The sequence below is a fragment of the Strongylocentrotus purpuratus genome, unplaced genomic scaffold, assembly GCF_000002235.5.
Source record: "Strongylocentrotus purpuratus isolate Spur 01 unplaced genomic scaffold, Spur_5.0 spur5_scaffold_3, whole genome shotgun sequence".
NCBI classification, from domain to species: domain Eukaryota; kingdom Metazoa; phylum Echinodermata; class Echinoidea; order Camarodonta; family Strongylocentrotidae; genus Strongylocentrotus; species Strongylocentrotus purpuratus.
The window spans coordinates 31,917,718-31,943,318 of NW_022145609.1; the positions used below are offsets into that span (position 1 = coordinate 31,917,718).

A 25,601-nucleotide genomic window follows, 5' to 3' on the forward strand; every position below is an offset into this window, starting at 1 on the left:
ATACGCAATGCCATTGTGACCAACATTATTGAAACCAAGTTGGCCAAACTCTGTGCATAGATGGCTCTATCTATGCTTACGTTCTGGAGTCGGCTCTGCAGCAGGCTCGGCGGTTCCTTCTGCTGCAGGTTCTGGAGTACCTTCTGCTGCAGGTTCTGGAGTACCTTCTGCTGCGGGCTCGGAAGTTCCTTCGGGTTCTGGTTCGCCCTCGGGCCTTGGACCCGATCCCACGATGCACTCCCAGTCTTGACCCTCGTCATCGTCGTGGTTGTCACGGGCCACTCGCACACGGACCTCGTCCGATGATCTACGTCGACGTCTTGCCTGTAGGGACATCGAACATTGTTATCATTGATCACAACGGCCCGCATTCTACTCACATCTACTTCAAACGCTGGATGAAGTCTTTTGTTCGAAATCAGATTCACCAAAGGAAGTTAAACCATGGTTAAACTGTGGTATAATCTTTAAGTTATTAAAATGTGATTTTACCCCCCGGGTCGGGTTATTAGTATATTTGTACATAGCATGCTAAGGAAACATGGCACCCGGGATTTCTGTGTCAAGGTGAGGGTTCAAATATGTTTCATATGTAGAATATAAGAGACGTGGGAGAGTCGACATCTACCTTAGATTCATTGGTACTAGTCTCCAAGCTTTACAGACTGAGTCAAGCGTCTACCTGTCAAACCAAAGACCGTGTGTACGAATCCAGCCAAGGCAAACAGTGGCCTCGTTTTTAGGAGAGTCACAACCTATTCACATTAAGAACCCACTGCATTATTGTATAGTGGTGCACCTATACACATCAACAATCAGCAATACCAGAAGGGGAAGAGATCCAGGTGTCACGCGAACTCTGCTTTTCCCCTCCCAGGCACAGGTGATGAAAAAACAGCAAGTGAGTATTGCATTGATTTGGTATATACAGATCAGGGGAAGATATGAGGATGGTAAAAGAGAGGTTTTACTCACGACAGCAGGTGTTGGGGTGGCTTCTGCTTCGGATTCAGACTCAGGCTCGCTCACAGCGCTGCCATTGGTGTAGTGCACCGGCCAATTCTGACAGTTTCCATCTAGATCTGAGTATAGATAACCATTTACATCATGATTTATTAAAGGCTTCATGTGCAACTCAAATAATATCAACTGGCCACATCGCCACATCGCATATCACTTTCCCACAATGTATTTGATTTTTTTTTGTCATAGGACTTGTTGAATTCTGGCAAATGGGAAAAATAAATTGTGAGTTAACTAATTTTTCTAAAGTCCAAGTGAAAGACCTTAAATCAAAAAAATATTTAAGATAAGAAGAAGTAAACAAGAGTAGCTAAAGATCGGAGAAGAAGACGAAGAAGAACCTAGGGTGAAAAAAGAAGGAGAAGAAGAAGAGAAAAGGCCAGAAGGAAAATTAGACTAGAGACAAGAACAATCAGTGGCGAAAGGAAACTTGCACGGAAAAGAAAAAGAGCTACCGTCATTGAAAAGAGATCAATAAGCGGCTGAAGAAAAAGATCAGTATATACACAAGTTTATCCCATCCCTCGGATAGGACGTTAAATGGAGTCCCCGTGCAGAGGAGAGTCACCACCTTTGCACGTTATAAGAACCCACTGCACTATTCTTTTAAGAGTAGGGGGAAACCCCAGTGCAGTGGTTCACCTGCACACCCGAGTATAGTACGACAATACTCCGTAAAGAGGGATGTACTCCAATGGAAGAAGAAGAAGAGTTAAAATTATGTGATAGTAAGGAAAAAATAGGAGAAATACTCAGGAAAGTAGGTTGAGACGAAGAGGAGAAAGGAGGAGCAGAAAGAGGAGCTTACTCAACGGTCTCCATCCGAAGCCAACCCATGTGGTACTCATCGCATCGACGGCGATCTCAATCTCACTATTCTACAAGGAAAAATAAAGACAAACATTACAAGGTGAAACAATCTAAAGAACAAGCTTGAAATTCATATTCATCGATCGATCCCTTCAGTTTTGTTAAAGGCATCGTTTAACAATGTTAAATCTGAGATGCATAGCCGTACGTGTTATCAGTGTCTGTGATATGGTGTAATATTGTCGTCCTAAATAAGTTGCGCTTCAAAACGATCAAGAAGTGCCACAGAAGGTAAAGATCTTTGAGTGACCGGTTTAACCATACTTATTTTCCCCAATGGACTGTAGTTTTATAAATAAAAAAAAAACGTTCGGAAAACGAAAAATAAAATTTCGATTTCCAATCATAAATATCTTGATAATTAGACAGGCGATCGGCATGTAAAAGTCATGGAATTCCTGACTGAACTGAAGGTTTATAATTATGATTGCAGCACGAGCTAAATCCAGGATTCTGTTTCAGAATCTGAGGCAATGTTACCGAGTCACTTTAATGCCTATATCTAATATATGAATACTATATATCTAAATATACATCAGTGAGGTCATAACCAGTTACATAAAGTGCATTTGGAATTGTCCGACACTTAAGGCAATATAAAGCCGAGGGTTTTTTAACTACTTCGACAGAAAGCAGGGGTGGATATGCGAATGTCCGAACATAGTTAGGATGTGCACATTTGTTTTATGAAATTGTGACGAGGATCCTCGTAATTTGACAAATCATTCTCATCTCCAATTCCTTACCGCTTTAATCGACGAAGTCAAATTGACACCATTAACCGGCTGGTAATTAGAAAATGCTGAAGACCGGTCAATAGCTTTGTCAAATGACCACTTTATCTTTGGCCCTGTTTCATAATTTGGTTGATATTTCTTTCTTCAAGTTTGTTCAGTACAAAACACGTGATAACGAGTCCTAACGGCTCGAAGTCAGTGTGCGGTATTGACGATAATGATGACCGGTGACCTAAAGAATCCCGAACATCATGTTCTATTATGACATACAGTCGTACACCATGAGGTTGCCGTATCGCTGATCTCAAAAGTCATGAAATGTAATCAGTGGCAAGGGGGGGGGGGGGGGGGGGGGGGGGGGGGGGGGGGGGGGGGGGGGGGGGGGGGGGGGGGGGGGGGGGGGGGTGGGTAAGAGGACACTTTTTTTTTTTTGGTCTCGAAATTTGGAAATTTGACATTTTTCTCCGTTGGGGGGGGGGGGGGGGGGTAAGGTTACTTTTTTAGGTCAGCCATTGGTATAATTTTTTCAACTTGTTTTTAATTAAAAAAAAAAATACCAAAAGGGGGGGGGGGGGGGTTTCCTCCAAAATACACACATGAAAAAATACCAAAGGGGGGGGGGGGTTGGGGGTTTCGGCATTTGATATTGTTTCATGAAAATGATATTTAAAATTCGTCTGTTCTTCACACCTACCTCCTGGATTACTTTGTAGTACAAGGTGAATCTTGGGTTGATCTCTCGTTTGAAATGTTTGCTCAGGTCATAGGTATCCGCATTTTCGAAACCAGATGGATTCACTGCAAAACGACAAACAGAAAAATAGAAACAGTCGCAGTTGGTTTTCCGTATGAAAATTCAATACATACAAGAATACAATTTACAAATAATAAAATCAAGAATTAAAAAAACGGCTGGAAAGCTCTATTCAGAGCCATTATTAAAATGGCTCTGTTCTTCCTAGAGGTCCAGGATTTAGAAAAATAGGTTGATTGGTATACATAATAATACAAAGCAATGAGGGCATTAGTTAGAATTACTCACACAAAGTACCTTTGGAACAGTCTAACACGCCCTAGGCGGTAGCCGAGGGTGTTTGGACTGTTTGAAGGTACCGAGTGTGGGTAATTTTACTAATGCCCAAACAAAATAATGTGTATTATTTGTTTTATAAGATTATGTTTTATTTGTTTATAAAATGATGTTTTATAACATGATTTTAGTAACAGTGTTTTTACTCACTGATGGGGTTACCCTGGGTAAATAAACAAAATAAAATAAAAAATAAATAAATGACCGGTCATTAGAATTGGATAATGACCAGTCATTATCAAAATTACGCGTTAGGAAAAAATAAATGACTGGTCACGTGTACGCATTCAACCAATCATTTGATTAGGATCTACTTCATCATCTTATAATCTATACTTCTTCACAATGGACTGACATCACTTAGCCATATGCGATGAAGACTCATGTAATAGAAGTCAAAATTCGTCAAAACCAGTGGTGATCTGGATTTTTTTCGGGGGGGAGGGGCGGGGGATGGGACAAAACATCCAAGCCAAGGGTGACCCAATATTCAGCAAAAAACTCAACTAGTACATGCCAGGAGCCAGGAGGCAGGAGAGGGGGTGGGGGGGGGGGGGGGGGGGGGAGGACGATGCATGCCCTACTTTGCCATCTCTTTTTAATATGTAAATTAGGGGGGGGGGCGATGCCCCTTTGCCTCAATCATAATACGCTAGTGTTCAAAACCGTTTGATACAGAAAAAATGATGTCATTACACAAGCATGATTAAAATCCATTTTGATAGGTAACACGTTTACACTTTATTAAAAAAATTAAGGATGAATCGCCTTGTCACTATTATATTTGGTGCTTAATTGCTTACTATTCATGCAGTCTTTGCCGAAGAATCCTGGCTTGCAGAAACATTGCCTTCTGGGATAGGTCGTGATGCCAAGGTCAACGCACTCTCCGTTGCTCGCTCCTCCACAATTCTGTTCGTTTATGCACTCATCTAAAATGACAAAACAAAATGATAGAGATCATAATGTGATTGAAACAAATATTGATTTTAAGGTAAGGGCGTGGGAATGACCATGGAAAATGAAAGAAAAATAAAAAAGGACATGGTTACGAAAATATCTTTTGTGTATTGTCATGAAGCATGAAGACATAGCTGCATATAAAATGATGATTGATCATAATCAAAACCACAGCAGTGAGATGATCTTGAAGTAATGTTCAGTCGATCAAAAAGACATCACTTGACATCACTTAGAGGTATAGTAGGAATGAGAACAGTATGAAAAGTTCCCATCCTTCTACTGCCAGTGAAAATGAAACCGGATACATAAAAGTGAAAAGTGAAATTTGTGCGTGAAAGCCTTCGTAAAAGGTATGGGATCTGATAACTATTATGAAAGGAAAAAAATCTAATCGTCTCATATCCGTATTTTCAAAACACACTGCATACAAATTATTTTGTATGCCAAATCATGGTACCCATGGCGTACCTCTACCATTGGTTGGTGTCACAGACTGTTCCGTTTTGTCTCCCTTTTTCAATTATCAAACTATTTTAATTGTACTTTATACCTGTACTATGTATCTCAACTATCTACCAGGGATATCTACCTTTACGATGTATAGTTGTACTATCTGGCTATATTGCTCAGGCTTTCAACAAAATATCGATCCAAAAGTGTCACCAACGTTTCTACTATACACAGCTCGGTGAGCTCATCACCTCACTCTATAGATTATACCCAGAGTTTACTTTCAGGGCAGTCCTTCATCCCACAGCAGTGCGGACTAATTTGTTTTATTGTCAATATGATATGGGGTAGGACAGTGGCGGACCCAGGGAGGGGGGGGGGGGGCCGCCCCCCCCCCCCCCCCCCTTGAGAAAAAAATCATGCAAAATCACGCGATTTTTACCTTTTTGGGGGGTTGGGCCCCCCCCCCCACTGAGCGACTTTTTCGGCTGGCTGAGTCGTTGCGATTTTTTTGGGAATTCAAAAAAAAAAAAAAAAAATGTCCGCTTTACCCCCCCCCCCCCCCCCCCCCCCCCCCCCCCCCCCCCCCCCCCCCCCCCCCCCCCCCCCCCCCCCCCCCCCCCCCCCCCCCCCCCCCACTGAACGACTTTTCGGCCGGCGCGATTTTCAAATTTTCGGGAGCAAAAAAAAAAAAAAGTTGGGCCCCCTCCCCTAAGAAATCCTGGATCCGCGCCTGGGGTAGGAATAACGATTCGCCACCTTTAATTTGAGGATGTTTCGACCAGGGGCCCGTTTCACAAAGCCTTTTTTCAATGACAAAAATCAGTGTCAAATCTGCTGATAACCAATCAGAAGCAAGGATTTCAGTAGCTTATAACAAAAACTGTCATTTGTCACTGATGACAAGTTTTGTGAAACGCCCTCCAATCGGATGCAGACCTAGTTTTCGGTAATCGTGACTTGTCAAAAATTTGTCCGGCCATTCAAAAGAAACCTTAAGGGCAATCTTTCACTCTACAACAGTGTGGACTAATTTAGTTTCATTGTCAATATGTAATGGGGCAGAAAATGATGGCTCATCACCTTTTCGGTAGTCATGACTTGTCGAAAATTTGTTTGGCCATTCAGAACGCAGACAAAGATCTCGTGCGGTTTATATTGATACCAAAATCGTTTATTTGCTGTAAAAAAAGCCACAATTCTTGTTGGCATTCATAGATCTCTAAGCCGATGAAGCCTGGATGAAGCAATATGTAAATAATACACAGGAAATAGAATACCGTATCATTCAGGGTCACTGATTTTGTATTTGTATACGTAGAATGACAGAAGACAATATTTACAGAGCATTCCGCAGATGAAGGCTATGTTCAGCGTATCAAACTGGGTTAAAGATTGTTGTTAGCATTTATTACAGAAGTAATAACTATTTAGAGTCAGGATGTGTACTATATTTACCTTCATACATGCATTGCACAACTGGATTGTCAATAGCCCTTGTAAATTTGAGGTTTAACAAAAAAGTTTTTTCGTAACTCAAGACTAAAAGGTGGAATGGTCGTATTAGTGCCATTGGTGACTACTTTTGGATGTGTAAGCTTTAATTTGTCACATTCTCAATCGGGACAAATCAAATTTCATATCTTTCAAAAACTATTAATATTACTTAACAAGGGTACGAATAATTTAGTTGTAAAAATGAATGTGGTGGTGGTTATTTTACCTGACTGCTAAGAAAGCATAAATGCTTGTAAGTAAGCAACCAGACGGCCGACGGCTTAGGTCCTCTCCGGGGGACCTGGTAATGAGGAGTAATGCCTTACCAAAGGGCACTAGCGCATCGACTTGGTTTCGAACCCGGGTCACCGGATCACGAGACCACTGCTCTACCGACTCAAATATACATATAAGTATGTATGACATGACCTAATTATTTACCTTTATAAATTTCGTTATTTCTTATTTAGGAAATTAACCCGTTTACACCGACAAGGACGATATCAGCCTGAACAAAACTTGACATCAGCCAACAGTCAGTCAGTTTGGAGTCGGGTGTGCGGTGTAACTAAACTGAGGAATTAGTCTTCCTTCTTGTTCATCTAGTTATATGACTCTGTCATACCTCTCTCATTCCTATTCTCCCCTCTTCCTCAATTACTCTCTATACCCCTTTTCTATATGCCTCTAATTTCATCTCCCCCACTCCCCTTACCCATGTTACCCCCTCTCCTACACACACACACACAAACACACCCATACGCACGCGCGCGCATATTATATGCACCCATCCACACCCCACCCCACACCCCACCCCACATCCCAACCCACACACACTCACGCACGCTCAAGTCATTTTGCCATATACGTTGACAACCATCTCTTTGAAGTATGAACATTCTTTACAAAATTTTCTTTACGAATATATCTGGAAAATTATTTTTTAGAATTCTCACGCGCGGCTGAATAGTGATGGTACGAACAAACACGACCTTGACTTCTAAATTATACAAGCAATGACTATGCTGTATTAAATAATTTTATGACCCCAATATCACCATTTATGGATACAAATCAACCCGTTCTATTCTTGTAATTCCAGGTAGGATTCTCTATTTGTATACATGCTACATTTCACACGCCACTGTCTTGTTTACAAAAGGAAATCTAAAACGGGAGCATATAGCATAAAGCAAACGCTACTTGTTCTGTAATCAGATTCCAGAGTGACATAATATCATCCGAAGAAAATGAATAGCAAAATTTGAATAACCCATCATATCAAATAGGAAAAGAAAAAAGGTAATTCAGTAAGCACTGCATCATATCAGAAGTTATTCTATTTGGTATTCCTTCATTTCCTGTTATTAGATTATTTACTTTGTTCATACAAAATTGCTTTTGTGTAGGGTGTGGCTGCGAAAGTGTCCTTCAATCATAATTGTTTATCGAGTTTTTTATGATGTCATCGTGATTCTCCTGATGCTCCCAGATTGATTATTATAACTGTTTAAGTAATTACTCTGAATATAGGAACAAATATTGTCAATAATGTAAATTCAGAGAAAATATCTATTTAATGAGAATGTTAAAGTGCTTTATGTTTATTTTCTCTATATACTCGTTTTATGTGGTATGTATCATGTCAAATGTACATTTCATTATTTTTCTCTGTGAATAATGCATGAAAACGCAACGAATTTCTTTTTGGACCAATACAATTTGAATTTGAAATTGAATTAGGGATAACGATCGCATTTTTTGATACAATCCTCGCCATGGACGTACATTATTTTTAACACCTAGGGAGTATTTCACAAAGACTAAGATCGACTTTAACTTGGACTTAACTATAGCAGGCCATCCATGCTACTGTTTGCTCTCACCATTATGATCTTTCGATAATATCTTTTCCTTCAAAAATGAATTCTCAACAAATGTAAATTCTGTAGATTTGTGACCATGATTATTTTGTACGTCCCTTAAAGGTAAAGACCAGTTATGGTCATGCGATTGCATTGTGAAAGAAACGTTGTGGAATCGATCAGAAAAGGCTGATCATGTACTGCAAGGTTCTGGAATCATCAAAATGATAAGAAATTTGGCCCCTTCTTCGTAAAGTTACAAGCACTATACACAGAAAGATGTATATGGGACTACCCTATATCTCTCACAGACCATGAGAGAAACAAATTTACCAAAATATATGAATTAGTAGGCGGTTTCCCGGCAAACTTTTTATCATCATGTATTAGTCAAAACATATTCTTTCACATGATTGGTAATGAGAGCTTTCATTTCATGTTTTGAAATTGGGGCGTTTCCAATACTGGTCTTTACCTTTAAGAGACCAATGCCAGCAAGTAGTGAGAGCAAACAGTGGTATAAACAGCCTGTCATGGTTAAGTCCAACTTAAAGTCGATCTCATATATTATTTTCTAGCGGACTGCCGCGTTTGCTTTAACCCATTAACCACTGGTACCAGGTGAATCGTGTATAAACCCTACGGGAATGAGTGAATTTAGTAATCAACGCTTTATTAAAGCTTATCTGCCGTAGTTTACAGGAGGGATTAGACCACCCTGCAAGGTCACTGGACAGGTGTTATCTCATCAACTCAGCTCTCAGTTAACATAAGAAAAAGAGGATCATGGGGGACCAATGGTCACCGATTAGGCATTGTTTGTTATGTAGAGGGCGCAAGTAGCTACCAGTAGTGCAGTGGGCCTTTAATAAAAGATTCTCTTCAATGTATAAACTAAGTCAATAGTAAAACAATATGTAACTGTTCTATGATATGTGATAAGACGTGTGTAACCAGAAAAGAACACACTTAGTCTTTTTACACAACCATAATAATTCTATATTTGTGTGTGGGATATATAGTATTTACCTCTTTGTTTTATGATATGTCTTATGGTTTCTCGTTCTTTACGGGTTGTTATGTAACACATTTAGGCAATATTATGTAATCTTTTCATATTCAGTGATGGCAAATGAGCTTCTAATCCTTTGCTAATGAAAATGGCTTCTTGTGTGTGTAGACACGGTGTCCGCCTCTAATGGGTGCTCATGGCCGCTGCCTGCTTTGAAAAATATCTTTTAACAAATTAAAAATGAATGTTATGGCTTCTACAAACCTTATAATTAAGGAGGCGAGTTTCCATCCTGAGGATGTACCTCCAACATGATTTGAAGGTTGGTAGCAGCCTAAACAACATGTTATGGTTATTCCAACCGATTAAAGATAATAAGTTCTGGTAATGATGGAACATAAATTCTCACAGAATCCAACGAAACTTATACTGAATGTTAAAGAATGTTAAATGTTAAACGAATAAATGACATGTGCCAAACGATTTGGTAGAAAATGAATAATGGCTGAGTAATGAGCATAGAAAGATATATTTTTTGTTTTTTAATAAAGATGATTTCCTGCAAGTTTCTGTGAGGTTGTTTTTATTTAACTGGTTCAAACAATCAATCTACTGCAGGATTAACATTAGGGACTTTTAGATTTCCACGCCGACATAGTGGACTGCGACATTTAAGGCAATGTGACGTCCTTTTAAGGCACTGACAGTGCCTGGCAGGGCCTTAAAAGGACTTCACATTGCCTTAAAAGGATGTCACACGTAGCAGTCCACTATGTCGACGTGCAAATCTAAAAGTCCATAATCTAGAATGAATTATAGCCATGTTCTCTAGAGATACAATGTACATACCAGAGCTTAAGATTTGCTTTAACGTTATCTGTACCAAAATAAAGCCTTCAAAATGATTGCTTCAAGAAAGTTTCTGTTCGATTATTCTTCCTGATTCTAACGGATGTACTCTAAATATATTGTTTTAAACCACCAGAAACGGATAAGAATCCGCTTGTATTTTCCATTAGATCCATTGTGTATTGAAATGTAAGTTTGTGAGGTTTCACTTATATTGTGTATCAGAAGCAAGAGAATGCTGTATCCATGGAAACGAAGTATGGTTACCTTGGTAAGGCACGTAATGCCTACAACGCATGCCTCATTAACATCAAGAGGGTATAAGGGGTTTCTCTTTTATTTGCTTCCACTTTCGAACGTTGAAAACTGTCAGTTTCTTGTACAGTCATAGGCATGATTAGGTATAGATATTTTGAGGTTTTTTAATTTTTTTTATTTGACATATTTATACAGGATAAAAAAGAAACAATCGAATCAGCAAAGCTTTTTTTCATCAATGTCCTGTTAAAATGATTAAACCTTTTCGATTCTAACCAATGGGATTTTTTCCCCATTACATCAGTCAAAAAATACACAAAATGCTTTAAAATGCAAGAAAAACACAATATGAGAAATTCGTTTATAACTTAATGAATGACCAATATATAGTTATATATTATTTGATTCCTATGTTTTTAATGTTATTTGATTATAGTCAGGCTTGGTTGAAGTTTGTTGAACTGACAAATTATTCCATAGTTTTCTTCTGCTATTATAACCAAGAAATATGCAATATCTTTTAATAATAATAATAATAATAATAATAACGTTTTATTTACCCAGGGTAGCCACTTTAGTTATGAAACTGCTCTTCCAGCGGGCCCTGCATAACATAACATAATATGTTATTACTACTCTTCTCCAATCTAATATGCTGAGCGCCTAGCTAGAAGGCAGAAGGTCCCATTGTTATAAGTCTTTGGTATGACTCGGCCGGGGTTTGAACCCACGACCTCCCGTTCCTGAGGCGGGCGCTCTAACCACTGAGCCACCATGCCCGGTCGTTAGTGATCGCTATGCACAGTGTGAGTTTTGGTTCTTACCTTCGTATTGGCAGAACTCGCCTGAGTGGAGAGCATCACAATCACACACGCCGTTCATACACGTCCCGAATCCTGAACATCTCCCGCCGTCACATGTAGCCGCCGCTTTAAAAAAAATCAAGGTAAATATATAAAATATATAAATTATATGATGTTTTTTAATAAATTTATTTCATTCTCGATTAAAAATGACATTGATACAAAAGATACAAAATTATTCGTAAACAAATTTAGAAAATGAAATAGAGAACTACATAAATAAAGCCCTTAGGCCTTGTACAACCATAGTTCCCAGAGTATTCATAGCATAATGTAAAGCAAAGATAAACAAAGATGAAAACAAAACGTTAATAAAAAAGAAACAAAAAACGAAAAACATAATTTATAATACAAATAAAAACATAAGATTTTCACGAAGTGACGGTAGTGAGGAAAATCTGCTCGCAAATTGTATGCGATTTTCATTCACTACCTTCACTACATGAAAATAGGGACGAAATAACTATACATTATTTGAGATAAAGAAACTGCTTCAATTTTTTGGAAGGAACTAACTGACTTGTATAGGAGATTGAGGGGAATATCGTAGAGACATGAAAAACAAACAAAGAAGTATTGGAGTGGGAATTAATTATTTCATATTACTATCACGATAGGAGTAGTAAATAAGTGGAAATTATATTTTAAAAAAAACGCAAAATAGTTTTGTCGCATCAAAAGTCATCACAGTCTCTTGAAAGAAAATTATATTTAGATGGAAAGGAAGAAGGTAGTAAACCATGAGGGAAGGCAATGGCAAACTGGGATGAGAACATTAAGATATGGAGTGGAATTACACTGTAAGAGTGCGGTTAGAATTGCCAAAAAGGGAGATTGTTTGAAAAAATGTTGGAAGTAACCTCCAAGCCGATGGAAGATGTATTATGTGTTTATTTTAACAATTTCTATATCATGTATAATGATATAGGCCATATATCTACTTTTCGTCGACACTTGATTCAATCTATAACGATAAAAATAGTAATACTAATGATAATAATAATAGAATTAATAATAATAATAATAATAGTGGGTTCTTGTATAGCGCTTATGGCTGACAGACTTGACACTCCTCGCTCCATAATAACTATTGTCCCCGGCTTTAGAATGGCGCCCATTATGGCGCTCTATAGCATTTCAAGGAATTCATTCCTGCCAGGTACCGACCGCTTAGCTCAGATGGGTTGGCTGGCAAATTTAGATTAATGTCTTCCCACATACATTGTAAATCGTTTGTTGTTTGATGAAATAAAGAGTTATTTTTAAAAGCTGGTATCGATTGCAAAAGCAATCTTAACTTGAATGGACTCACTGCAGCGTATAGCCTCCACAGTATAAAGAGCACACTTCCTCTATAGACCTAGGGCAAATTGCATTTCAAGGGACTTGGTAATATTGTTCAGAAGAGAGAAGTGGTGCTAAGGTGGTGGCTTCAATGCTAGATGTACAATTCAAGATAATCTGAAAGTTTTACTCAAAACAAACCAATAAAATTGGGAAAAACTAATCTGATCGATTTCTAAATTCTCTCCCAGTAATATTGTTATAATTTAATTACATTTTAGGTGAATATAAATCGTCACAAAGCAATAAATTGGCTCTATCACAATTCCAAACATTTAATTGCTCTGTTGACACTTTTGACATGTTATCAAAAAGCGTGTTTTTTGTCTTATTTTCATGGAAAAACGGTTTGGAAAATTCAAAACTTAATTAAGAGAATTTACTGTTAGAGGGTGTTACGCATTGACGCCTTCAAAGAAAACCATAAATATCTTTGTGGTTTGAGAATTTTGTCAGGATTTGTTTGCATTTTAGGGGGTAAGTACAGTAGAAAGAATATATTAAGTAACATTTCATACACAAATTAGGCAGTTTTTTGTTATCAACCTTCAACAATGTTACCGGTTCACTATACAAATCGTTTGAAAGAACAGGAAACTAAAGGACGCATTTTTTTTATTGAAAAGAGAGAGAACAAAAACACGTGTTATGGTCTTGTTGAATTAATCCTGACTACATTCGATCAAACATTTGGTTAGGACCAATGAGGAAGTTGGATGAAATAATTTACCGGTGATATTGATGTCAGCACAGCTCCTGAAGAGGTAGGGTACATCGGGGTTACCCGTCACCCATTCGGCTGCCTGTCGGATCAGCCGGAGGGTGTAAGCCCCCTCCATGTCGGAGGGTATAGTTACCTCCTGGCTCCATACCCTAGGAGAGAGAGAGAAAGAGAGAGAGGGGATAGGGAGAGAGAGAGAGAGAGAGAGAGAGGGGGGGAGGGGGAGGGGAGAGAAAGAGAGAGGGGGAGAGAAAGAGAGCGGGGAGAGGGAGAGAGAGAAAGAAAGAGAGAGAGAGAGATTGACAGATAGAAGGGGAGAAGAGAGAGAGAGAGAGAGAGATCGTAAATGATAAACATTAATGATACTCATAATAATCATAATGATGATGATCATCATCACAATACCACTACCACTACTACTACTGCTACTATATTGAATATGCTATCTTTCCCTTCATCATTTTTCGGTCCACCCTCTTGGCTCCGCCCAATCTCTCACTCCCACTCTATCTTCCCCTCTCTTTCTTTTTCTCTTTCTCTCTCTCTCTCTCTCTCTCTCTCTCTCCCTTTCTCTCTCTCTCTCTTTCTCTCTCTCTCTCTCTTTCTCTCTCTCTTTCTCTCTCTCTTTCTCTCTCTCTTTTTCTCTCTCTCTTTCTCTCTCTCTCTTTCTTTTTCTCTCTCCCTCTTTCGTCCCCTTTCTCTCTATGATAATCATGTCGAGTAGGCGTTATTTCTTTTTCTGCAATTTATTTGCCCCCCCCCATTCTATTTTATCTCGACCCTCATCTCATCTATCTATATATCTGTATCTATCTATCTGTATCTATCTATCTATCTATATATCTATCTATCTATCTTTCTATTCATCTATCTATTTATATAATGTATATATCTATCTATCTATAACTCTATCTATCCAACCGTCTATTTACCCATCTACCAATTCATCCATCTATCTACCTATCATCTATCTACCAATCCAGCCATCTATCTACCTATCTATCTACATATCTACCTATTGATCTGTCTGACATGTCTACCTTGCTCTGTCAATATCAACTACGTGTATTATATCGATAAGAAAATATAAAAACTCCCACTCTTCTCGGCCTCGAGTGGCTGGCGCCAGTGTACACCATGCATTGTATCTCTGCGAATATTTGTTGAGATACGATTCTTATCTTTGGCGATGGAAAACAACTTTTATATTTACCTTTATATTCAGACACATAGAACTCAGCCTAAATCAACAAGATACATCAATCACCATTGTGTATGAATACACACGAATAACAATAGATATCGAATAACTTATGGCAATAAGAAGGAAACTTTTAAAGTAACAATAGCTATGACTGCTCTCTATTGTGAACATCAAAGGATATTTGCAACTATGTTTTTTGACATTTCTATGGAAATCTCAAAAGAAATTCTGAAGTAATTGGCAACAATTCTTGAAATAGAAAGTTGAAGAATCTGGACTGCTGGCTAGAGAAAAACGATAGTCATGATAATGGGGTCATTATTGCCAAGACAATATTTTTTTGATGATAAATTAATGTTGCCTCAACGTATATGTACATGTTTTCACTGGTAAAGTTGTCGTTAGGTGAAGAAAAGTTGTGCAAAAATTTTCGTTTGCATTTGATTTTGAAAAAATGTTGAAACGCTTGTAGTTACAGAGCTGTACAAGACATGACTTTACAACCACTACGCACACACACACTCGCACGCCACAACACACACTTAACGCACACTCACACACACATAACTATTTTGGTAAAATACAGGTAATACAAGGGCCGAGCTGCTATCTAAAGTACATAGTCTATTATATTTTCATATCATATCGATTGATCCAGGTTTCTTTTATCAGGACAACTTCCCCAAAAGACAACATCTATCGGACAACCCCGCTTCGGTAATCTCTTTGGATTACTGTTTTTAAAGGGGCAGTTTTTTGGAGGGGTGTCGTGCAAGGGGTGGCAAGCAAGTCGACGTCGTCTTTGCCCTAGAATCCTTGTCTTGCTCCCTATCCATTTTCTTATGCTTTGTGTCAGTGAAGAGATATCAGATGGTTGTTTTCGCTGTTGCTTTTGCAAAGAATACTGTCGATAAGAAAACGTCAATATTCAAGAAACAACTATCCATACTTACGTGGTATCGTTCTCGTTGACAAAGTAGGTTGGCCCAGTGAGATTGGCTAGGACCACGTCATCGTTTCGGTTGATGATCTCCAGACGATTACCTCCCTTTTTGAAGAAAAATTAACGAGAAAAAAGATGATAGAGTTATGTTACGACATTTTCTCAACAAAAATACTTATCATGGCCCCGTTGCATAAAACTTACCATTGATAACTTTGCCATCACTGGCAACTACCATGGTAACAGGGCTCAACAGCCAATCAAAATCAAGGTTTCCATGGTAGTTACCATTGATGGCAAATTTACCATCAATGGTAAGTTTTGTGAAACAGGGCCCAGATATCTTGTCAATTTCTTTGGGAAAGTATTGTAGTTTTTTATATGGAGGTAATGGTTGCCCTAATCCTGGCATTTTACAACCTTCTCGAAGGGCCGGGGGGGGGGGGATTTATATTGAGGCACACCCTGTCTCAACCTTTGAGACTTCTGCCTGATATTCAAACTAAAATCGTGATTGAGATAATAATAATTCTCAGTTGTGGGGAAATGATGCCAAAACAATTATTGGCTCTTTTGACAAGAATACACAACGTACTTTACATGTCATTTTTAAGGAAAAATGATAGCTCAACCTGAAATAAGAATTAAAAAACGTTGAGATTGCGTTTGTATCTAATGATTTGACCAAACAGATTATATAAGTCATTATTAAGGAAAAAGATAGCTCAATCTGAAATAAGAATGAAAAAATGTATATAATGTGTGTGTTTGAAATGATTTGACCAAATGGATTATGGATAACTCATATTCCCAACTCAACGATTATTTTACATTTTACCAGTGATCTTGCACACCGTGAGATTCCTGTTTTGGGGTACTGGGGTTTTTATAGTATAAAATTATTTTATCTTTTAATTTATCTTTTATATGTACATATGTTTTCCATGAACCTGAACTGGAGTCGCTATAGAGGTTTGGACTGGGCCGATCAACATTAAGAATGTGTAACGAGGAAATAGATTGCCTTCAACAAGTATTGTAAAATTGTAACCCCTTGAGCATTTTGAAGTGCGATAGGGATTACCATTTAAGTTGTTGACAATGTAAAATAAATTAAATTGCGGTTCTGATGTAAAATTCACAATGTGAAAATTTATTTCAATAGAGAAGCAATTACATCGACCTGTACACCCCCATCGATGCTAATGGCGTCGTCGTAAACCCCGGGTGTAAACAAGCACGTCACATGCTTGTACGCGAAGTACATAGGGGCTTCTTTATGTGTTTTTTACATTAGCATGCTGACGTAACCGAAAATTACAGACATCCGGCTTCCCGATCAGCTTTCAATTCGGAGTCGGGATCTCGAAAATATACCCCTTTTCTTGAAAATTGGCGCTTTTTAACCGCGCAGACTGCATCCAATCTATAAAAAACGACCACTTATAATAATATACGCGTTTTCTTGGTCACGCATGCTTACAATAGGGACTTTTAGATTTGCACGACGAGAACGTGGACTGCGACGTGTGACATCCTTTTAAGGCACTGGCAGTGACGTTACATTGCCTTAAAGGATGTCACACGAGCAGTCCACGCTCTCGTCGTGCAAATCTTAAAGTCCCTATTATCTATATTGACTTAGACCCCTGGGGCATGTCTTAGCCTATATGCTTTCTAATCATTCCATATATTTGTCCCGGATTTGACGTCACACTACACAAGTGTGTGATAGCATCTACCAACTTTGGTCATCGTCTATAGCATCCAACGTTGATTTCCCACGATTTCACTTCCTCTTAACACATTTTATTGTTGACTGATTTATACGAAATAATATAAGATTGATTGAACTGATAATGTTTGCGAAGTATAAGAAATGTCTTGAAGAAAAGAAAACAAAAAATAAATTTGAACGATTGTACACATTGTGACCTGGAAAAGTGCGGGTTTATGGCCTTTGATATGAAATAAGCGAACCGTCCTTCTTGTTCAAACTGTGAAAATAGGAAGACCATACATATTTCTTTACCGTAAGGCGAACCCGTCGAAAATGACATAACAAACTACTAAAACACGTGTCAATGTATTAGGTTCTGTACTTTAGCTCTCTTAATACATAGGCCGAGACCGACAGAGCTAGGTTCTGCTCAATGCTTTGGCAGCTGTTGTAAAGTGTCAAATTATAGCCTGTACAGGCAGACTACAGCAAGGTGATCTTGAATTTGACCCAAATATTATTTGTCTCCAATGCCTTCCCATTCATAATGAACAAAGAACAGATCGACGTACGTCACACCCGGACAATACCCATCACATTTGCCCTTGACCAAGGCATTGTTTCGTCACAATGCTCCAAAGAATTCCCGCCCAATGGACCAGACAAAAGTTAGACGGCCATATTGTTGTGTTAATTTCATTTATTGTTCCACGCCCTCCGGCTATGGCGGGCATCTACATGACTGTATCTACCTTACATTCTAAACTGGTGTTGGCTCTCTCCATCATGATTTTTTTTTTAATTTAATTTTTTTATTATCGACGAGTAGACCAAAGCCATTTAAATTATAGCATAAAATATCATGATAGTACAATAATCTTCATCTAGGCCTACGTATATCATAATCGTAGCATAGTTGCAGACAGAATTCGATTTTCCTTGGCCTATTTTAATGTCACAATCTGATTTACACATAGAAATACTAAAATGTGTGGTATATTGATTATAAAAACAACCTTGAAGAAAAGACCACTACCTGAGAAATGGAGGAAGGATGGGAAAAAGATAGAGATAGAAAGAAAGAGAGAGAGAGAGAGAGAGAGAGAGAGAGAGAGAGAGAGGATATTGACAGAGACCCTTTCAGCCACAAAGAAACTAAATATTTGACGTCTAAGTTGAAATATGTCGACCAATATTTACGGTTGTTGGAAAATTTTATTCTTTTTAGTTTTTTTTTTATTCAAATAGTCAAGGGACGCTTTTGCAGACACCCAGACAAACATGCAGAAAAAAAAGACGGAAATTCAGAGGGAAAAGTTTGCTTTCGAAGTCAAAATAAGCTCTTCAATTGTAAAAACGACCTCGTACACATGACTATATAGCTATGTTATCGACTTTTGAAATTCATGTCGTTAACAAATACAGAAATCCTCAGTTGATTCGGGGGTTTTCCCTTTAAACTTAATGATGGAAATAAAATGAGTCCAACTGAAAGCTATCGGGAAAACACACATAATCACGGTCGTATTATTCTGATCATTTTTGAAGACTTTGATAGGCTTCAGGCATCGTCAAGTTCCTGAAAACTACTGCCATAAAACGAAGCCATCAACTAAAATCTACTCATAACAGATCAGCAGTTCATCGTTTATTGATACATTTGAGACACAAGACAGGAAATGGGTATAATAAAGCATAAAGAACTAAAAAGATCACACATTTATATACCATTATACCAATAAAAGCTGCAGGCGTTCGAGACACGATGGAGCGCTGGCCATTAATCAGCAGATCATCGTTTATTGATACATTTGAGATACAAGACAGTAAATGTGTTTAATAAAGCATAAAGAACTAGAAGATCACAAATGTAATATATACCATTATACCAATAAAAGTTGCAGGCGTTCGAGACACGATGGAGCGCTGGCCATCAACACAAACATTACAAACTCCTGCGATCTACATGTACATGTGCCGTGTTTCGTGAAAGAGCTGTGTAGAAACAAATGAATGTTAACTTTGAACTCTGAAAATGACAGCACCATTGTAAGCTTTTTGGGCACTATTCCATCTTTTCAAAGAGTGTAGGGTAAAGCGTTCACCTCTTGAGAAGTGAAAAGTTGTCGAATTGCATTTTGATCGGATCTTATCAATTGCAGAGTCCTGAGATATTTAACATATTTGATTTTTTTTCTTGATGGATTCCAAGATATGATAATTTACCAAATATATCAATTAGTAGGCGGTTAACCGGCAAAATTAGTATCACCACGTATTAGTCAAAACATATTCTTTCACATGATTGGTAATAAGAGCTTCCGTTTCATTTTTGAGAGGGGGGGGGGGGGGGGCGTTTCCAAAACTGGTCTACACCTTTAAGCTATTGTTCACTAACTGTCATAACCGTGTATAGTGTCTCCTTCCGCAGCTGGTGTAATATCACACCTCAGTGGCATTGGTCGCCCGTATTATTCCAAAATAAAAACGGCTGAATCATCCTTGTTTTTTTTATGAAAGATAGCGAAAAATGATCTAGTTTTCTCTTTCATCATCAAATTCTCCAAATCATACAGATTGATGATTCATATAGATTTTAAAATAGCTGATATGAATTTTCTCTTCTTCAGGTCTAGAATTGGTCATCTTGAATTTCCTTTGACTATTGTCTACTGGAAGGCATACATTAAATGAAGGGAATTGAAAATTCCGCATTAATCAAAACTGTCGATTTTTTGTGTAGAGCCCAAAGCCTGGCACAGCTTGGTACTTTATCACAATTTGTTTTGAACTTGTTTTCATGTTATTGAATTCAACAAATTACCTTGTCATGTTTTGTATTGAAGGAACAACAAAGACATGCTATAGAACCCTGGGATTTAGGGAATAATTTCAATTCTGGCAAAGTTCATCTGAAGTTCCTCTTGAATTCAATTCAATTCATTATTTATGCAAGCAGAAAATCGCAAACTCATGTTTCATGAAGTCTCTATTCTTTGTATTTTCAAAAGATTAATCCACAACCGATTAAAGATCGAAAGGAACTGTAAAACAAAAAAGCTATGCATTTTTGAAAACACTGTTATTCAAGAAAACGAAACATATTTTATTTGAACTATGTTATGATGCTACGATGTTATTTCAATTGATTGTGTATGATTGTTTGTTTGTTTTGTTCAACAGCATATATTTATCAATATATTCATTTTACAAAAAAAAAATTAAAAAAATAAATTTATTTCAACCATAAAAATACATATACATGCACAATAATTCATGGAAATATAAAAACATGCATGGTTAGGAGCCCCTAAAGAAGTTTGTATACTAACTTGTGATTGGGGGCACTGACTATGACATAATTATTATATCGAGAAATTAGAAAAATCAACAAAAACAACATAACGGGAAAACAAATATATACAGGTAAAAGATTACACTGCTAAACTTGCCATACAAACGATTGCGTCAATTATATTATGGCATGAGCTCTAGTCTGGCTTCAAATGTTAGGGAATATCTTTCCAATTCGTGCAAAATAATCATGTTCAGTTGACCCTGCTACCTTTCTCCTACTAAGGATATTAATGAGGAGGTGCGATATCTCATTCGGTAGAGCAGTGGTCTCGTAATCCGGTGTCCCGGGTTCGAAACCAAGTCGATGCGCTAGTGCCCTTTGGTAAGGCATTAATCCTCATTACCAGGTCCCTCGGAGAGGACCTAAAGCCGTCGGCCGTCTGGTTGCTTACTTACAAGCATTTATGCTTTCTTAGCAGTCAGGCAAAATAACCACCACCACAATGCTGAGAGACAGGGAAAAAGCGGTATCCTTGTATTCCAGGATCGAACGAATATCCTCAATCTGTGATCATCTTACAAACGTTGCAAACGGTAGACAAATTTATGTACATGACTCTTTGCAATTCGTGTGTGATCCTGAATTAGGTTGTCACTCGTATAAATGTTGTATTATGTAAAGAATCAGAATCGTAGAGTCATACAATAATGTTGATGGAAAATTAAAATTAAAACAGCAGAATAGCAAGGTCCTGAATTTGGATGTCTTTTGTTATTCTTGTTATCCTTGAAGAGGTCTTGTAATCCGGTGACCCGGGTTCGAAACCAAGGCGATGCGCTATAGTGCCCTTTGGTAAGGCATTAATCCTTATTACCAGGTCCCTCGCAGAGGACATAAAGCCGTCGGCCGTCTGGTTACTTACTTACAAGCATTTATGCTTTCTTAGCAGTCAGGCAAAATAACCACCACCACAATGTTGAGAGACAGAGGAAAAGCGGTATCCTTGTATTCCACGATCGAACGAATATCCTCAATCTGTGATCATCTTACAAACGTTGCAAACGGTAGACAAATTTATGTACATGACTCTTTGCAATTCGTGTGTGATCCTGAATTAGGTTGTCACTCGTATAAATGTTGTTTTATTTAGAGAATCAGAATCGTAGAGTCATACAATAATGTTGATGGAAAATTAAAATTAAAATAGCAGAATAGCAAGGTCCTGAATTTGGATGTCTTTTGTTATTCTTGTTATCCTTGAAGAGGTCTTGTAATCCGGTGACCCGGGTTCGAAACCAAGTCGATACGCTAGTGCCCTTTCGTAAGGCATTAATCCTCATTACCAGGTCCCTCGGAGAGGACCTAAAGCCGTCGGCCGTCTGGTTGCTTACTTACAAGCAATAATGCTTTCTTAGCAGTCAGGTAAAATAACAACCACCACCACCATAGGATTGAACATCCTATACTTTCTCGATTAAATGAAATGAAAATAAATCCAATTAAAATCCAGTGATCATGATTATTTTCGCTTTGACAAGAAAATTCGCACCGACTGGTATACAGGCTACTTTGCCCTCCAAGAAATAGGCTTTTTTTTGGTGGACAGTTGCTAAAGTCGGTTTTGATTTATCATTATTGATTTACCAATTACTGCTTGTAGTTGAAGTAAAGGCTGCCTGATTTGTTGGGCTTCTGGATGTGGCGTGCGCCTGTAATCCAGCTAACAGTGGAAGTTACAAACTGATTTAGCCGAGGACGCAGGTTCGAAACTGAGTCACGTCTTTCGGATGGTGACGTTTAAAGGTCGGTCCCCAGACGTAAATAATCATATCTGATTGATACACGTCTGTAAAAACCCAATACACACACACACAAATAAGGAACTATTTTGCGATTTTCATGGGTGAATGATGTTTACATTTTTTTCTGGATGAATTCTCACGTGTGACGGCAGGGGGTATAACAATGAATTTAAGGGCATCAGAAGTTTATAAATTCGACTTGTTTAGGATTATGTCTTCAGAAGCAGTACACCGGCAAATCTCAAATAATTGACGGAATTGAAATTTATCTACGTTTACAATGTGGGGAATCCCGCAGAGATGAATATTTCTCCACAAAAAGATAAATAACTCAAAGAGGGGCTTCAGACCGTTTGAGTAAACAAATTAGGGCCTATTATGTGATAAACCTTTGAATGGGAGTCTTTTGGAGAGCTGCTATTATACTTGAAGTAAAATGAAAATTCTTGACGTTTCCTATTGATATTGTTTATTTTTTTTTAGTCAAGTTGCTAAAATACAATATGTTAGGCAAAGGAATTGAAAAGCTTTAAAACTTAACCCCGAATTATACAGTGGTATTGATATCCTTCATGTTAAAACGTAAAAACCATGATAACGAAGCGAAAAGAAAACCTGTTACAAAATGCTAGCACAGCCGACTATATATACACCAGAGGCGAGAGTGGCAAGTGTAGATTAACCTGTTGCAAAGGATATAATTATGTACCGCAGCGGGACCCGAAGCGCGAACCAAGGGATTCATAGTCCAACGACGTATGCACTAAACCACGACACCTCTTCCCCAACAGGTCCAGTTAGCAATAGCCTACAACAGCAAGATACTCAAATCTCTACAGGCGGGGGGGGGGGGGGGGGGGGGGGGGGGTGGGGGTAGTTTTGTCTGACGTAGTATGCACATAATGTGTTTAACAAATAATACTATCACGGGATACAAGTTAAATCTCTTTTCTTTTGTCTCTGTATTTTCCTTTCAAGTTCTTCGCAGTGGTCGTAAATGAGGACCCCTGACAGCTCCTGGGAGAATTTATTCAAAAGATGGAGACAGCCACACTAAGCCACATAGATATCGATACTATCACGGCCTTTAATTAATTTTAGCGTATCCTGTTTGCCAAACTGAAGACCTCGACAAATAATGAAGATTTCCTCCGTAAATATTGTAAAGTAATAAAGTTATGTAAACAATAATTTTTGAATAAAATAGTAGCTGTCCATCAACATTTTATAGCGTTTGCTTTATGTCTAAAGTCTAAATATTTTGAAATCAATTGACTGCTTTGAAAATCAATATTATATGTGTATCTTTTTGTATTTTGATCTAGTTTTAGTATTGTATGATATACTGTATAGTATACCAGTACAATAAGTACATTATTGATGCAAAATCATAATAATATAACATAGTATCGGTATATTTACTTTTGTATTGTTTAATGTTTTGTGTTTTTATTTTTTCCAGTAACACAGTATCCGAACTACGAACTGGACACACTGTCAAATGAATACTGGTTTAATAAATGAATACCAGGGAAAAGGTCGCCGTTAATTTCTCCAAACTAAACACACCGAACGGAGTTATGACACCCTGGCGCCGTGGCGTTGTATACTACAAAATAATAGTCCGTATTTAACGAAATTGTTATGCTATGAATCGAGAGACAGAACTCCTACTTTCTAAAATGACACAGTTATTCTCAAATTCTTGCTAGCACGAGTTTGAAATGGTTCAATATTACTCCACAAATCAAATAATGCATTGCATTACTGTACTTGTATTCATCAATTTTGTAACAATCATTATAAAGAACGCAAGATGCAAGTACATGTAGTAAAAGAAAGCTCTCTCTTTTAGAGTTCCTTGGAATAAATGTAATACATACCGTCGCTGTATTACTATGCACAATTCTACCCGTGAAAATCTCTACAAAATATGAAAAGAAAGCTATGAATAGTGTGAGTGAAAAGGGTATACTTTGTTAATGAAATGAGGTAACGTTGAACAAGGGATGACAATTAATTTCTCAGCGAGTTGTTTGAATACTCGACGTCTGGTTGTCATAGGAACCGGCTGTACGACCATGGACGAGTCTGCATGCACAGACTTTAATTTGACAATCAACACAATTCTATAAAGTATTGAGCATAGCCTAGCTCTGCCAGTCTGAGGAGCAGCTACAAAACATAGCCTATTTGGAGTGCACGCACGGTACCAGACCGCGAAGTCAGCATAGTCTCTAAGTTCAGACACTCTGCTACGAACTGCGACTTACAGGGGGTGTGTATTCAGACTAACAACGGACACGTATTGCATATCGCATAACATTAAAGGTACTATGTCCCATTTGCAGGCCCAAAAAATGAAAAAGTTAAATTCCAACTGCATTTGAAAGATAATACTAATTTAGAACTTCCCGAATGGTCATACGTTTTATGCTGCGCAAAGATTCAATCAGTTTAATCTTGGCCATCACAAGAAGTGGGTTATTGATGTAGACAAATGCTCATGTACCCTTTACAACTCTTTTCATGTGTTTTATTACCAAAGAAGAAAAAAAAGCCAGTCAGTCACTCAATAGTGTCTGACAGTGAAGTCTAGCAAGTAAACGGGTTTCCTTGCATAATTTGAATATGAGGTCACTGCTAACGTTTAAATTTCACAGATAGGACATACATGACATATTCATAATTCCTGCAAAGTTCTACAGCATTTGAGGTTGGCTGCAAAAGGGACATAGTACCTTTAAAGAGTATAACGGCAGCAAGAAGGCCATCGCTCTATAGCAGCATGTAAAGGATTTTTATCCTGTGCACAATGAGAAATTTTAATAATTGGATCAGGGAGATGTTAAACTCACATCTACCGGATTGGATCTAATATATTTGAGAGTCCATGCACTTTGGATAATGAAATATTTTCTCTTTTGTTTACGAATTGGAGACGAAAGGACAGTGGAGTTTAATAAATGAAAGGGAGTAAGAGGGGCAATTAATGTTATTAAAAAGATTGCGCAACCGAAATGGGGAGAAAAAAGATATATATAAAAGTGGAGTGAGAGAGAGATAGAGAGAGAGAGAGAGAGAGAGAGAGA

The 25,601-nt window shown here is 38.0% G+C and overlaps 1 protein-coding gene and 1 non-coding gene across 4 annotated transcripts in view; both read right to left on the bottom strand.

Moving 5' to 3' along the window:
- Nucleotides 1–25,601, bottom strand: part of LOC578616 — a 58,686-nt gene that overhangs the window by 15,344 nt on the left and 17,741 nt on the right. For all 3 annotated transcript variants that reach the window (XM_030996127.1, XM_030996128.1, XM_030996129.1), the window contains exons 3-10: nucleotides 15,700–15,794; nucleotides 13,552–13,694; nucleotides 11,439–11,543; nucleotides 4,524–4,652; nucleotides 3,325–3,428; nucleotides 1,832–1,901; nucleotides 976–1,082; nucleotides 81–324 (exon numbers count right to left, since the gene is read on the bottom strand). In XM_030996127.1, the coding sequence (XP_030851987.1) occupies nucleotides 81–324; nucleotides 976–1,082; nucleotides 1,832–1,901; nucleotides 3,325–3,428; nucleotides 4,524–4,652; nucleotides 11,439–11,543; nucleotides 13,552–13,694; nucleotides 15,700–15,794 (997 nt within the window). The remainder of the gene's footprint in view (nucleotides 1–80; nucleotides 325–975; nucleotides 1,083–1,831; nucleotides 1,902–3,324; nucleotides 3,429–4,523; nucleotides 4,653–11,438; nucleotides 11,544–13,551; nucleotides 13,695–15,699; nucleotides 15,795–25,601) is intronic.
- TRNAL-CAG lies at nucleotides 11,321–11,393 on the bottom strand. Its single transcript has one exon. It is a non-coding gene; the product is annotated as a tRNA-Leu (tRNA).